The sequence below is a fragment of the Centruroides sculpturatus genome, unplaced genomic scaffold (genome assembly GCF_000671375.1).
Source record: "Centruroides sculpturatus isolate CEXI.00-Female unplaced genomic scaffold, Cexi_2.0 scaffold1034, whole genome shotgun sequence".
NCBI classification, from domain to species: domain Eukaryota; kingdom Metazoa; phylum Arthropoda; class Arachnida; order Scorpiones; family Buthidae; genus Centruroides; species Centruroides sculpturatus.
In genome coordinates, this window is record NW_019385172.1 from 90,492 (window position 1) to 105,914 (window position 15,423).

General features: G+C 46.8%; 1 protein-coding gene across 2 annotated transcripts in view; it reads left to right on the plus strand.

Annotated features, from left to right (window-relative positions):
• Nucleotides 1-8,445: 8,445 nt before the first annotated feature.
• LOC111635724 (zinc finger protein 585A-like) overlaps nt 8,446-15,423 on the plus strand; it is a 46,560-nt gene continuing 39,582 nt past the window's right edge. Inside the window, exon 1 of one of the 2 annotated variants that reach the window (XM_023380784.1) lies at nt 8,446-8,865. Coding sequence is in view for 1 of the 2 variants with exons in the window: in XM_023380783.1 (XP_023236551.1) it covers nt 10,718-10,913 (196 nt within the window). In the remaining variant the exon portion in view is untranslated. Of the gene's footprint in view, nt 8,866-9,973; nt 10,914-15,423 lie in introns of those variants that run through there. The other variant, XM_023380783.1, reaches the window with a different exon arrangement.

Here is a 15,423-nt window from a genome sequence, read left to right on the forward strand (position 1 = left end):
TAAAAAAAATCGAAATAACCTTCAAACCATACACGAAAAATGCAAATACCTTGTATATTGCCTGCAAAGAACACACTTCATAAAGCGTAAAATTTTAACAATAATGTGTTCTTTCGGGTTTAGAATACATTTTTTTTTTTCGTTTATGCATATGTTGTATTTATTTTTGTACGGGTGACAATTATTTTCTTTTACTACTTTAATCACAGATTGGCGAAAAAAACTGAAATCATGTATTAAAATTCACAGCCTTTAAAGAAATTAATTTGCGTAAGTAAAACAGTACTGAATTCACAAAACCACATTTTCGTAACAATTAATTGGAATGGATTCGAGTACGAAACTCAATGTGGTATAGATTTGATATACATGTATTTGCTACAATTTGTTACTCAAAAAATATATTAATTGAAACGAATGAGGCAAAGCGATTTAACAACACAAAAAGAAAACGTAGTGCTTTGTCGTAACGCAATGATGTGACGACTAATTGGTCTGCAATTTGAAAAGATTATAGACCTATAAATTCCCACTATCGTTCGTCTGTCCGTCCTTCTTTAATCTCGAGAACGAAGTTAGTTAGATGTAAGTCGAGACCAGATATGGAAACCTCAGAGACAGGAGTCCCCGATTAACTATATAAAATCTCTGATGCAAACTGAAAGTTGTGTTATTTCAATTCAAAACTTTTTCACCGAAAGGTGTTAAATAGATGACCGGCACGACTCTGTTGTTAAAAGAAAAGTATGATGTACGGGGGCAAGCCACTGTTAATTTGAGGTGGAGAGCATTTATTTTAAATGAAATAAATTAAAAATATGATAAAAAATTGCAGCCGGCATTGAGACCATGTCACAATAAATAATTGTTCGTTAGTTTTACTTCTTCACGCCGCTCGTCAAGTAGTAGACTACGTGTTTTACTTACAAAATACGAAAATAGAAATATTGACCGTAGAGGAATATCCTCTTAGGCACAGTACAGAAATAACATGCGTTTGACTACCGAATAAATGTTAGTACTAAGTAGTGTTCAACTTGCATGTAGCGATCAGATCATCGGTATCACGAGTATTTCGTCAATTCTCGCGTTTTTCTTTCTTTCTTTTTTTGAGTATTTGTGTTATTGATGGAAATCACCATCAATACTCGCTTATCCTTTAGCCGCAACTACGGAAAGCTATCGTTTTGATTTCGAAAATTTTCTGCTATAAAATGCCGACAATTCAGAAATATAATTGAAATAATGTAAAAGTGATATTTAATTTGAAATTATTTCCGTTTTTTTACGAAATAATCCGTAAATAGCGACTACTTTTCATGAGTAGGTTAGTGAGAATATATTAAAATGATGATATGTCCCGCGCAAATGCAGAACATTTTTGGTTTCGAGAAAGCAAGCGGCGACTATAGATGTGCCTTAGGTAAGTAGAAACTTTGGGTTAAGGGAGAACTTTATGCAACAAATATTTTTGTGGATAAAACTTGTCGTTTGTTATTAAAACGCTTCAAGCTTCTCGTCTATGATTTGTTACTTTTTACTAGTGCTACGCGATAGCATCAATGGTTTCATACGTCGATTGATCGTGTTTACGATCGTTTAAAAACATCAATGGTTTTAAGAATTCAAGTACTTTCTTAAATTCGTAATTTAAGAAAGTTGACTATAAAAGTAATGCATGATGTGCTAGAGATGTAAATTTCATTAACGCCCAACTTAACTCACAACCAATTATTAACTATGAACGTGAAGTGATTGAGAACGATGATGCAACTGACACCCGTGATTTGTGAGCTCACAGAAACGTAAAAATCACAAGCAGTGACATGGAATCAGAAGATTCTTTAACCATAAATTTTTCATTAAAACATTACTTAAACATGGATATTTCAGTGCATACCTCTGACCCCTTGGCATTTTGGAAAGACATGCAAGATACTGATCGAAATCTTAGCTTTTTAGCATTACAATCATTATGCACACCCGCAACTTCAGTGCCGTCGGAAGGGTTGTTTTCTTAAGCCGGGCTTATTATTAATAAAAAACGAGCAAGTTTGAGCTCAAAGCACATACAAAAAATTTTAATATTAAATTCTGTGAATTTGGGAGATCTTTATAAATTAGCAGTTTAATTTGTTCCTTTTGTAAGAGCTGCTTATACTCACGTACTGCACTTATTGCAATAACAAATGCCAGTAAAACTTTTAAGTTAAGAGTTAAGTTTCGTTTTCTTTTTATTTTTGATGTAATCGGAAAAATCTGAAAATTTAATTAAACATCGATGGATCATCGATGTCCGAAAACCGTCATCGATGTTTTTTTTTTAACCATGGATTGTTGACATCAATCATCAATGTTTCACCAATCACCACTATTTTTATCACAGACAGTGGTCTCTCGATCAACTTACCAGAGGGCCGATACGTGAAAAAGATCGGAGAGTTGTATGTAAATTTCGAGTAAAATTTATTTTCAATATTAAAAGTGACTAATACTTAATGATGGTCTTTAATATAAAATTCTTGTAAAATTTTATCACACCTAATTTTTTACTTTTCGGCTGTCTTAGAATATAGATAATGAAAGTATGGCGAAAGGTTAAATGACGAACCTTTTCCTTTTTTTTTATTTTTATTTTTGTATTTCTCGACGTTTTTATACTGTACCACCCCAAAAGTTAAAACTAAACCCTTACAAAATTCTGTATGTGGGTTCTGTGTTTGCCCGCATCTATTTTGCAATAATGTTTCAGAATGCATGAACCAAAATTTAATAGCATGAGGTCGAGGGGGGAGACGGGATCACGTGCCATATCTAATGGAGTCGGACTTTTACGAAAATTTACTCGTTATTCGTATTTACAATTTTTTAAAAAGTCACCCCTTTTCTCAAAGTGAGATTCTTGCTTTTTATAATAATAATAATAATAATATTACTTTTTAGTAATGTTTTGTAGCAGATGGCGCCACATACAAGTATTTTAAAATGTTGTTTACTGAAAAATAGAGAAGTTTTGCATAATAAAATTATTCATTTTAAGCTTTTATAATTACTTAAATTTTATAAAATAATGAAATAAAAAATTATTGGACTTCTTTCCCAATTTCCATAGCCTCTCAATTTCCAGTGCCGGCTAAGTCGAGCGAGAGTCCTTTTGAGTTTTTTTTTATTTATAAATTCTTTGTCATCAGTTATTCACACAATTATTTTCCGAAATGTTATTTTATAACCGTTTGTTACTTTCTGAAATGCTAGTAATTACTTATAAATTTATTTTAAATACGGGGAAAATTTTACAAAAATTTGTAAAAAAGTATGGCATAGAAAACGCCTTTTCCGTTGTCGTTCTCCTTTCGAGTGAAAAAAGAAAATAGTTTATGTAACTCCGTTAATTATAATCCGAGTTGCCCATTTTCGACGTTAGAGGGCAGAACTTTATTTACGTCAAAAGTTCTGAAATTTCTGGACATTGGCTAACAGTTCCGTTCCTTCAATTTTCGAAAATTTCCTCCGTTCGGTAAACGCGACGGGAAACGAAATTAGAGGAAACTCTCGTTAGGGTCGAGGAAAACATCTTCCTAATTTTCCGACGGACGACCAGATGGCGTTACCGTCTCGTTGGGTGGGAAGTCTGCAGGACGGCCAGGCGTCGGCCCGCTACCTCCGACGGATCCGCTCAGCGGATGGCGGATAAGGAACCAAATACGACGGAGACGGAAACCGGCACCGTCGCTTCCTCTCGACGACGGCGGCGCAGAGGCGACGAAGAGACGGTGCGGATGGCTTAAGACGCCGGTTCCTTCTTCGTCCCTCACTATCGCGCGCGCATTACCCGAACCCGGGCTTAATTATCGGAATTGGGAGACGATATCCGAACGCGGTGCCGAGGAGGAGAGACGGTTGGCATCCGCGGCTTTTCTTCCACGGGGAAAATTCTTTCCTCCTCCAAAAAACGGAAACGGGTTCGAAAGGAAGCGAGGCGCCGGCCGGCAGTCCGGGGCGGAAAGAAGCCGGCGCGATAAATTTTTAACGGCGGAAACCCTCCCGGGCCACCCCCGTCTCGACCGCCTCCTCCGCGCCTCCCCGTTTCGGAATGCGTGGGGCGATCGGGCACCGCCCCCTATACCACCTCGGCGCGTCACGTGACCCGGTCTCTCGACGTCACGGCCTCCCCGTCCCCGTTCGCGCAGTGGGTGGAGGGGCGTGTTGCGTAGCCAACGGTGTAGAAAGGACGGCCGCGTCCGACGGTTCCCGCTCCGCTCCTCGGCGAATCTCTCCGCTAGCGCCAGGTGAGTGAATCCGGGGTTCGTAAATTTACGTCTTTCGGGGCGCGTACGCGGGGGAAGGTTAGGGGCGGCGTTTGTCGTCGGCCGCGTCGCTCGCCCGCCACCCTTTCGTTGGTTCGGAGACGACGGGACGAAAGGGGTGGAGAGAGCGACTGCCGGTTCGACCGGTGGCCCCTCGGACCTCCACCTCGCGGTCGGCCCGCATCGAACTCCGTCCCGAGGCCCGGGTGGCGCGGGACGAAGGCGCCCTCCCCGTCCGCCTTCCCTCCCCTCGGCCGCAATGCCGGAGCCCAGTCGACGTATCGACTGGCAACCTTCCGGCCCCGTTAACGCGGTTATAGGCTAACCCACGTGTGCGCGCCGATCGGCGCGGAATTGCCTGTCCTTCGGCCCGGTAATTAAGTGAAGAAGACGCCAAGACAATCTCCCGGCACCGGCGAATTTGGAGGAGCCAGACGCCCGATTTGGGTTTCGAGGGGGGAAAGGTGCCGCCGCGACGCCCTTCGTCTGTTTTTGGAAGGACGAGCGGCGCTCTTCCGGGATTCCGACGCGACCTTCGTTCAAAGACCGATGCGGTCGGAACGAAACAAAAACGGCGGTTCCGTACCGACGGAATGCTTTCCTCTCGGCGGCGAATATTTAAACGTAAATTTTTGTATCCGCCGGAACGAAACGTCTCCGACCGACGAAGACATCCGTCGATATTCGTCTTTTTGTTTTTTTTTTGTTCTTCGCCATTTCTAATCGACGAACGGAAAAGAGCGTCCACTAGAAAGAACGGCGAAGCCACCGACCGGCGGATCTCCATCCGCTTTCCGCGCTCTCCTTTCTCCGCCTCGGAAGGATATGGCGCGAAGCAGCCCGTCCGGCATAGGGTATTCTTCCGCACCGACGGAAGCGTTTCCGGCCGGCGCCGTCGGGCGGACGAGAGTCCCGCGGCGGCCCAAACCGGAAGCGGTCGGGGACCCGTTCTCCGGCCGGGAGAGGGACGCCCGCGAAAGGGTATCGACCTTACTGGCGGAGGCGCCTCTTTCTTTCACGTCGACCGCCGGTTAACCGGGAACGGGGCGGCCAGCCGAGGGCCGACGAAAGTCGCGGGCCACTTATATTCCGACCGTCGGACGGGGCAAAACATTAAGAAGTCTTAAGGAAGACGAAATCGACGCGGCGAAAAGAAGTGGCGCGTCGCGACATCTGGAAGGAAAACTCGAAATTAATTCGGGGAAAACGGGCGCCGGGGGAGAAAGAGGAGGATGGATGGCAACGAAAGAGGTGGGGGAAAATGAGAAACCGTTTGGGCGTACTCGGTCCGTCGCCGAGCGAAAAGGAGGTGGAAGCGGTAAAGGAGACGGCGGGGGCGGAAACCGGCCGTCGCCCCCTTTCGACGGCGCGGGAGAACGGGACGTCTCCATCGTCGGGCGGCGGGAGGGGAAGGCGCCGAGAGGGACGCGGTTGGGAGAACCTCTTCTCCTTTTTACCCCCGAACAGAGCCAACGAAGCTATCGATCGCCCGGCGCCGGGAGTTCCTCCTCGCCCCCACGGAAAGAAACGCCGGACGCGACGGTTTCGGCTCTTCCGGACGTCTTCGATTTCGTTCCGTCGATCGATGGGGGGAGACGTGTCGACTTTCGTCGGGGGTAGGACAGTGGCGGCCAATCCGCTCCCCACGTCGGCACTGCCATTACCACGCGACGGGAATAGAAAACGAAAATTCTTTCGTTGGCGGAGAATTTCCGCTTCCGGATTTACCGGTTTACAACCGCCCTCCTCTGCCGTTTCCGTGACAAAGAGGTGCGAAAAGGGTGCGGAAGATGCTTCCGCGGGCCGACCTGTTCAGAAACCCGATTTGGACTGAACGGGGAATTTTATGCGGAAAACGGAAGCGCTTGGTCGTCTACGCAAGTTCCGGATACGTCGGTCGATGGCCGTTTCGGTGTTCGATCGACCGTCGTCGGGAATTTCCGAAAGGCCGCCGATGAAGCGGTAAATTCGAAGAAGAACGGAAACGGATCAGTCCACCCGTCGTTTTCTCTGGATTTTCGTGCTTAGCCGTAACTAGATGGAAAGGCAGTAGACAGATGGCGCCGCCTTGGACTGGTTGGCGCGGCGTCGGCCGGAACGATTTTTCCAGATTTTAAAACTAGAAATTCGAAGGAAAAGGAGTTTATAGATTATTCGCCAAAAAATTCGCCGCGATTCGATCCCTTAGTACCAACCCCTCCGTCCCTTGCCCGGCTTTCTCCCGGGCCAACGCTTTCGCTCGCTCGCTGGCTGGTTCAAAAATTTCGTCACCGTTGGTGGACTTCCGGTGCCGCCGTTTCTGTTATTTTTCGCTACGATTTTAAACTAAGTGCATGGCGTGTGTGCGATACATCTATGTGTTTAGTGCCTACGCGGAAGTGGCATGGTTTCCAAGTAAACGGCCCGACGAACGGACGACATCTTCCAACGCCGGTCGTGGCCGCGCGGAGTCTTCCGGCGTCTAACGCCACCCGAAGAAGTGGGCGCTACTGGCCCCGGAGGGCGGCGAATAAACGTAGGGGAGCAACCAGATCCGGATGGTGCAGGTTCCATCCGGATCTGGTCGCTCCCCTACGTTTACTCGCCGTCTTAACGGAAGAAAGGGACCGTGGGTTCGGAGACCCGAACCCACGGTCCCTTTCTTCCGTTAAGACGTGGACATTTATGGCCGAGCATTGCGTTCAGTGTTTCTGGATACGGAAAACAATGAACGGCAATGACACCGGGTGCCAGGTCGATAGAAAAAGNTCTTTCTCCCCGTCGGAGTGGTGCGGTTTTTGTGCTTGGGTCCGACTGGCAACGCTTAATAACCGGAAGTTGCCAAATTTCTCCACCAATATCCAACACCCGCCTTCCGGTTAAATCGGCAGTCGACCGACGAATCCGGAGAATCGTTACTTCGTCGTACGGGACCAGTGCGGGCGACGAATCCGGTGGGGTTCCTTTTGCCGTGTATTATACGATTAAAATAAACTTGGGCACATTTTTCTAAGTTTACAAACGGTGGAAACATAAAAAAGGGGGCTGGCCTTTTTGTTCCTGGTCTGGGGCCTTCTGTAGAATGTAGGAGCCATCGGTAATTGCCACCGAGATAGAAAACGGTAGGGGATTTCCCGTTGGACCGAATATTCTTTTCGGTTATAACTGGGCCCGGTTTCTCGTAGAAGGACTTCGGGAGGCGCCCCATTGCCAACCGCCACTAATTCCCGACGTTCCCGGACGTTTCGGCGGCGCGGAGACGATTCCCATCGATTTTCAGTTTTTATCGTAAGTTGCGCCTTAATTTTTGTTAGCTTTTCACGCGATTTGTATGTCCGTCCGTCACCGCGGCGTTTTGCAAATCGGTGGGACGGAATCGAGTTTCGCTTTCGCACTTAGGCCAAACGGCGTGGATGGCGAAAGGGAACGGACGAAGTATGGGGATCGGGCATGTCTTTGCGGCACTGAGGACGGCCCCCGAGAATTATTGTCGGAAGAGGATGTAGGTGTATAATTATTGATAGTTTTGTCCTTCGGAAATTTAAGTGGAGAAGCGCAGATAAACGAGTGTTTTCCTGGGAAAAAAAGAAATGGAAAAATTATTAAATCCCCCTTCGTACTATTTGACTAATTTCCTCGCTGGTTTCAACGTAACGTATTTCGCCGTCCCGAAATAAAGAAATAAAATTGTATTCTATTATTCCTCTTAGCTTAGCACGCGGACCCAGCATCTGGGTCCGCCCGCAAATATTAGTGGAATGGGTTTTCATCGGACGGGCGCTTTTAACCGCCCTACACTGCCGGACTAGATTTGTTAGTTTCGAAAATTGTCGTCGGCCACTTACGCCGGTTAGGCCGTGGAAGATACAAATGTATTGATAGAAATAGAATTTTTAGTTTGTGTCCTTATATGATATGTAAGTGTTTATTTTTTGTGTAAAAAAAATCTTTCTTTTCGCGATATTTGAGTAATGTCGTGTCCCTAATTATAATGTTTTTTTCAAACAGCACTGAAGAGGGGTTGTAAACTTACACCAACCCGAAATGCATTTGTATAATCTGATGTATAATATGAGTTCAGTTTTGAAATAAAGTCGTAATTTTCTAACCAGAAATGCTGTCAGACCGTCAACCAAACAAGTTTTTGGATTAAAGGGACGTTATATATATAAATTGGATAAATTGCGTTTGTCAGAAAACGATTTAATTGTGCAATGGAAAAGTTGGCGGCGGATCTCGTCGTCGGGCGATAACCGGTAACTGACGATCCGTCGTACGTGAGAACGTGCGAAATGTGATTCGTAAATGGAGGTTTTCGATTAACAGAGAGCATCGGCGGATAATACCATATTCACCTTTTCGCTTTATGCCACTGCACCGGCCGGCTTCTACCGGTCGGAGGCGTTTGGTGTTTCTCTGGTTAGGGCAGCGGGAGGACGAGTACGGATGCGGTTGTCGTAGTTAATAAAACCAATGTTATAATTAATCCCGACGATAATTCCTTAAGTATCGAGTAATTTGAGTTACCATCTCCGGTCTTTATCCGGAGTAAACTGGATTTCCACTATTTAGTAATATGGTACGAATTCGTTATAAATTATTAATTAGCTTTCTCATTTCGTTACTCCTGTCGTTCTTTTTTACATTCATTTTTATCCGCGCCTACTTAATTTTTCCTCCGTTTTTAACTTCTTAGTCGTCCCAGGTTTTAAACTTGGGACGACTAAGAAGTTAAAAACGGACGAGTCGCGTAACTTTCTTGGCCAAATTTTTAAAACTGTTAAAACATCCGTTGCGAGATTTTATTTTTAAAACTTTATTAATATTAATAATATTATTTTTATTATAAAATTCCAAAAACCTTAATTTCCAAGGTAGAGACGAGATTTATAAAAAAAAAAAAAAAAATTAAAATGCTAACGAGTAAAATCTTATGTCCCACAGCACCGGAGATACCAAACGCTACCCTTTATCTCCGTACTCCTTCCGTCTTTAGCAAACAAAATTTAATAGCATCGATCTACTAATACGCAAATCTTCCTGCAAAATTTTAGAAATTTTCGTCCAAAAGGCTCAGAAGTTATTAAACTAGGAGTTGGGTGGACGAAATTCTGCCCTGCCCGCACTCGCGTATTAACATCCACGCGTATAGAAAAATCTCCAAATTTTTTGTTTTGCATTTTCTGACGTTTCGGACTTTAAAAAATTCTGCGGATGCCGAAGTTTACAGTCGGAAAAATTGTTTTAAAGACGCCAAGTGTCCACTTCCGACCAGAATAATTGGCCCCATGAATCCGTAACGCCGTCCGAACTTACCGTACGCGCGGTAAGCCCCCATGCCTGTGCCCGAAGCTTCCCTCTTCTTTCTCCCCGTCGGAGTGGTGCGGTTTTTGTGCTTGGGTCCGACTGGCAACGCTTAATAACCGGAAGTTGCCAAATTTCTCCACCAATATCCAACACCCGCCTTCCGGTTAAATCGGCAGTCNAGTCCTTTTGAGTTTTTTTTATTTATAAATTCTTTGTCATCAGTTATTCACACAATTATTTTCCGAAATGTTATTTTATAACCGTTTGTTACTTTCTGAAATGCTAGTAATTACTTATAAATTTATTTTAAATACGGGGAAAATTTTACAAAAATTTGTAAAAAAGTATGGCATAGAAAACGCCTTTTCCGTTGTCGTTCTCCTTTCGAGTGAAAAAAGAAAATAGTTTATGTAACTCCGTTAATTATAATCCGAGTTGCCCATTTTCGACGTTAGAGGGCAGAACTTTATTTACGTCAAAAGTTCTGAAATTTCTGGACATTGGCTAACAGTTCCGTTCCTTCAATTTTCGAAAATTTCCTCCGTTCGGTAAACGCGACGGGAAACGAAATTAGAGGAAACTCTCGTTAGGGTCGAGGAAAACATCTTCCTAATTTTCCGACGGACGACCAGATGGCGTTACCGTCTCGTTGGGTGGGAAGTCTGCAGGACGGCCAGGCGTCGGCCCGCTACCTCCGACGGATCCGCTCAGCGGATGGCGGATAAGGAACCAAATACGACGGAGACGGAAACCGGCACCGTCGCTTCCTCTCGACGACGGCGGCGCAGAGGCGACGAAGAGACGGTGCGGATGGCTTAAGACGCCGGTTCCTTCTTCGTCCCTCACTATCGCGCGCGCATTACCCGAACCCGGGCTTAATTATCGGAATTGGGAGACGATATCCGAACGCGGTGCCGAGGAGGAGAGACGGTTGGCATCCGCGGCTTTTCTTCCACGGGGAAAATTCTTTCCTCCTCCAAAAAACGGAAACGGGTTCGAAAGGAAGCGAGGCGCCGGCCGGCAGTCCGGGGCGGAAAGAAGCCGGCGCGATAAATTTTTAACGGCGGAAACCCTCCCGGGCCACCCCCGTCTCGACCGCCTCCTCCGCGCCTCCCCGTTTCGGAATGCGTGGGGCGATCGGGCACCGCCCCCTATACCACCTCGGCGCGTCACGTGACCCGGTCTCTCGACGTCACGGCCTCCCCGTCCCCGTTCGCGCAGTGGGTGGAGGGGCGTGTTGCGTAGCCAACGGTGTAGAAAGGACGGCCGCGTCCGACGGTTCCCGCTCCGCTCCTCGGCGAATCTCTCCGCTAGCGCCAGGTGAGTGAATCCGGGGTTCGTAAATTTACGTCTTTCGGGGCGCGTACGCGGGGGAAGGTTAGGGGCGGCGTTTGTCGTCGGCCGCGTCGCTCGCCCGCCACCCTTTCGTTGGTTCGGAGACGACGGGACGAAAGGGGTGGAGAGAGCGACTGCCGGTTCGACCGGTGGCCCCTCGGACCTCCACCTCGCGGTCGGCCCGCATCGAACTCCGTCCCGAGGCCCGGGTGGCGCGGGACGAAGGCGCCCTCCCCGTCCGCCTTCCCTCCCCTCGGCCGCAATGCCGGAGCCCAGTCGACGTATCGACTGGCAACCTTCCGGCCCCGTTAACGCGGTTATAGGCTAACCCACGTGTGCGCGCCGATCGGCGCGGAATTGCCTGTCCTTCGGCCCGGTAATTAAGTGAAGAAGACGCCAAGGCAATCTCCCGGCACCGGCGAATTTGGAGGAGCCAGACGCCCGATTTGGGTTTCGAGGGGGGAAAGGTGCCGCCGCGACGCCCTTCGTCTGTTTTTGGAAGGACGAGCGGCGCTCTTCCGGGATCCCGACGCGACCTTCGTTCAAAGACCGATGCGGTCGGAACGAAACAAAAACGGCGGTTCCGTACCGACGGAATGCTTTCCTCTCGGCGGCGAATATTTAAACGTAAATTTTTGTATCCGCCGGAACGAAACGTCTCCGACCGACGAAGACATCCGTCGATATTCGTCTTTTTGTTTTTTTTTTTTTTGTTCTTCGCCATTTCTAATCGACGAACGGAAAAGAGCGTCCACTAGAAAGAACGGCGAAGCCACCGACCGGCGGATCTCCATCCGCTTTCCGCGCTCTCCTTTCTCCGCCTCGGAAGGATATGGCGCGAAGCAGCCCGTCCGGCATAGGGTATTCTTCCGCACCGACGGAAGCGTTTCCGGCCGGCGCCGTCGGGCGGACGAGAGTCCCGCGGCGGCCCAAACCGGAAGCGGTCGGGGACCCGTTCTCCGGCCGGGAGAGGGACGCCCGCGAAAGGGTATCGACCTTACTGGCGGAGGCGCCTCTTTCTTTCACGTCGACCGCCGGTTAACCGGGAACGGGGCGGCCAGCCGAGGGCCGACGAAAGTCGCGGGCCACTTATATTCCGACCGTCGGACGGGGCAAAACATTAAGAAGTCTTAAGGAAGACGAAATCGACGCGGCGAAAAGAAGTGGCGCGTCGCGACATCTGGAAGGAAAACTCGAAATTAATTCGGGGAAAACGGGCGCCGGGGGAGAAAGAGGAGGATGGATGGCAACGAAAGAGGTGGGGGAAAATGAGAAACCGTTTGGGCGTACTCGGTCCGTCGCCGAGCGAAAAGGAGGTGGAAGCGGTAAAGGAGACGGCGGGGGCGGAAACCGGCCGTCGCCCCCTTTCGACGGCGCGGGAGAACGGGACGTCTCCATCGTCGGGCGGCGGGAGGGGAAGGCGCCGAGAGGGACGCGGTTGGGAGAACCTCTTCTCCTTTTTACCCCCGAACAGAGCCAACGAAGCTATCGATCGCCCGGCGCCGGGAGTTCCTCCTCGCCCCCACGGAAAGAAACGCCGGACGCGACGGTTTCGGCTCTTCCGGACGTCTTCGATTTCGTTCCGTCGATCGATGGGGGGAGACGTGTCGACTTTCGTCGGGGGTAGGACAGCGGCGGCCAATCCGCTCCCCACGTCGGCACTGCCATTACCACGCGACGGGAATAGAAAACGAAAATTCTTTCGTTGGCGGAGAATTTCCGCTTCCGGATTTACCGGTTTACAACCGCCCGCCTCTGCCGTTTCCGTGACAAAGAGGTGCGAAAAGGGTGCGGAAGATGCTTCCGCGGGCCGACCTGTCCAGAAACCCGATTTGGACTGAACGGGGAATTTTATGCGGAAAACGGAAGCGCTTGGTCGTCTACGCAAGTTCCGGATACGTCGGTCGATGGCCGTTTCGGTGTTCGATCGACCGTCGTCGGGAATTTCCGAAAGGCCGCCGATGAAGCGGTAAATTCGAAGAAGAACGGAAACGGATCAGTCCACCCGTCGTTTTCTCTGGATTTTCGTGCTTAGCCGTAACTAGACGGAAAGGCAGTAGACAGATGGCGCCGCCTTGGACTGGTTGGCGCGGCGTCGGCCGGAACGATTTTTCCAGATTTTAAAACTAGAAATTCGAAGGAAAAGGAGTTTATAGATTATTCGCCAAAAAATTCGCCGCGATTCGATCCCTTAGTACCAACCCCTCCGTCCCTTGCCCGGCTTTCCCCCGGGCCAACGCTTTCGCTCGCTCGCTCGCTGGCTGGTTCAAAAATTTCGTCACCGTTGGTGGACTTCCGGTGCCGCCGTTTCTGTTATTTTTCGCTACGATTTTAAACTAAGTGCATGGCGTGTGTGCGATACATCTATGTGTTTAGTGCCTACGCGGAAGTGGCATGGTTTCCAAGTAAACGGCCCGACGAACGGACGACATCTTCCAACGCCGGTCGTGGCCGCGCGGAGTCTTCCGGCGTCTAACGCCACCCGAAGAAGTGGGCGCTACTGGCCCCGGAGGGCGGCGAATAAACGTAGGGGAGCAACCAGATCCGGATGGTGCAGGTTCCATCCGGATCTGGTCGCTCCCCTACGTTTACTCGCCGTCTTAACGGAAGAAAGGGACCGTGGGTTCGGAGACCCGAACCCACGGTCCCTTTCTTCCGTTAAGACGTGGACATTTATGGCCGAGCATTGCGTTCAGTGTTTCTGGATACGGAAAACAATGAACGGCAATGACACCGGGTGCCAGGTCGATAGAAAAAGTTTTTTAAGGAATTTTTAAATTAATTCACGTATATTTAATATGACTATCTTCTGGTAATACGCTTCGATTGCCACCGTCTATTTGAGGACGATAAAAACAAAATCGGAGACGATAAAAATTCCTTATTTAATAATATTATATTTTATAAATTATCAAAATGCATTTCGGCTTTACAAATTTAAGCCCTTTTCGATTAAGAAGTTTATAGCAAGAGGTCTAAAGAATACCGGAACTCCCGATAGGTAAAAATACATTACGTGGTAAAAAAAATCTATAATATTGATAGATATTTCTTAAGATTATCCTCCTTTCCGAACTTATGACCGAACACTGGCAAGCGATAGTATATTACAATATTAAATATATGTAAATTAGTTTAAAATGTTTAGCAGTCACTCCGTAAATATAAGGCAACTTTATTGTTCGTCTTATTTATTCTATTTTTGTAAGAAATATTTCCCAGCTTTTCTCGCGCCGGGATAAACGGGTCAGGTAGCGTCAGGTATAAGTTTGTGGAACCCGGAGCGATGGACGAAAAGGTGGCAGTGGCCGGTCCGACGGCTAAAGGGGACCCATTTCCCGGTCCCATGCATTTATAAACAAACGTCGATTTACCGTTCCAAAATCGAAATTAATAAACGTGACTTGCTCTGTAACGAAGTGATTGCGCCAACCGCAGTTAGCGTAAAGTCGTATACCGTCGGACTCTCGTCACTTCCAAGACGCATTTACACTTCGGACCAGATCGAACCGCGGTAAAACGAAATGGTGTGGTTTCTGTCCGACGGACGGAATGCAAATCTTTAGATAAATGCCGGGACTTGGCCGATAATTAAACTATTGTCTAGGTTGTTGCCCAGCGCACTATCGACTGGATAAATTGCTTAATGTAATATGATTGCTGTTTATCCAATTTCTATATATAACGTCCCTTTAATCCAAAAACTTGTTTGGTAGACGGTTTCACAGCATTTCTGGTTAGAAAATTACGACTTTATTTCAAAACAACTCATATTATACATCAGATTATACAAATGCATTTCGGGTTGGTGTAAGTTTACAACTCCTCTTCAGTGTTGTTTGAAAAAACATTATACAAGGATAATTAACATTATACAAGGATAAGGACAAAGGATAATCCCTAATTACGACACGACATTACTCAAATATCGCGAAAAGAAAGATTTTTTTACACAAAAAATAAACACTTACATATCATATAAGGACACAAACTAAAAATTCTATTTCTATCAATACATTTGTATCTTCCATAGATATACATAACAATCCCATAATTTATATTTTTTATATAATATAGTCGATTGTTATGTATATCTATGGAAGATACAAATGTATTGATAGAAATAGAATTTTTAGTTTGTGTCCTTATATGATATGTAAGTGTTTATTTTTTGTGTAAAAAAATCTTTCTTTTCGCGATATTTGAGTAATGTCGTGTCGTAATTAGGGATTATCCTTTGTCCTTATCCTTGTATAATGTTAATTATCCTTGTATAATGTTTTTTCAAACAACACTGAAGAGGAGTTGTAAACTTACACCAACCCGAAATGCATTTGTATAATCTGATGTATAATATGAGTTGTTTTGAAATAAAGTCGTAATTTTCTAACCAGAAATGCTGTGAAACCGTCTACCAAACAAGTTTTTGGATTAAAGGGACGTTATATATAGAAATTGGATAAACAGCAATCATATTACATTAAGCAATTTATCC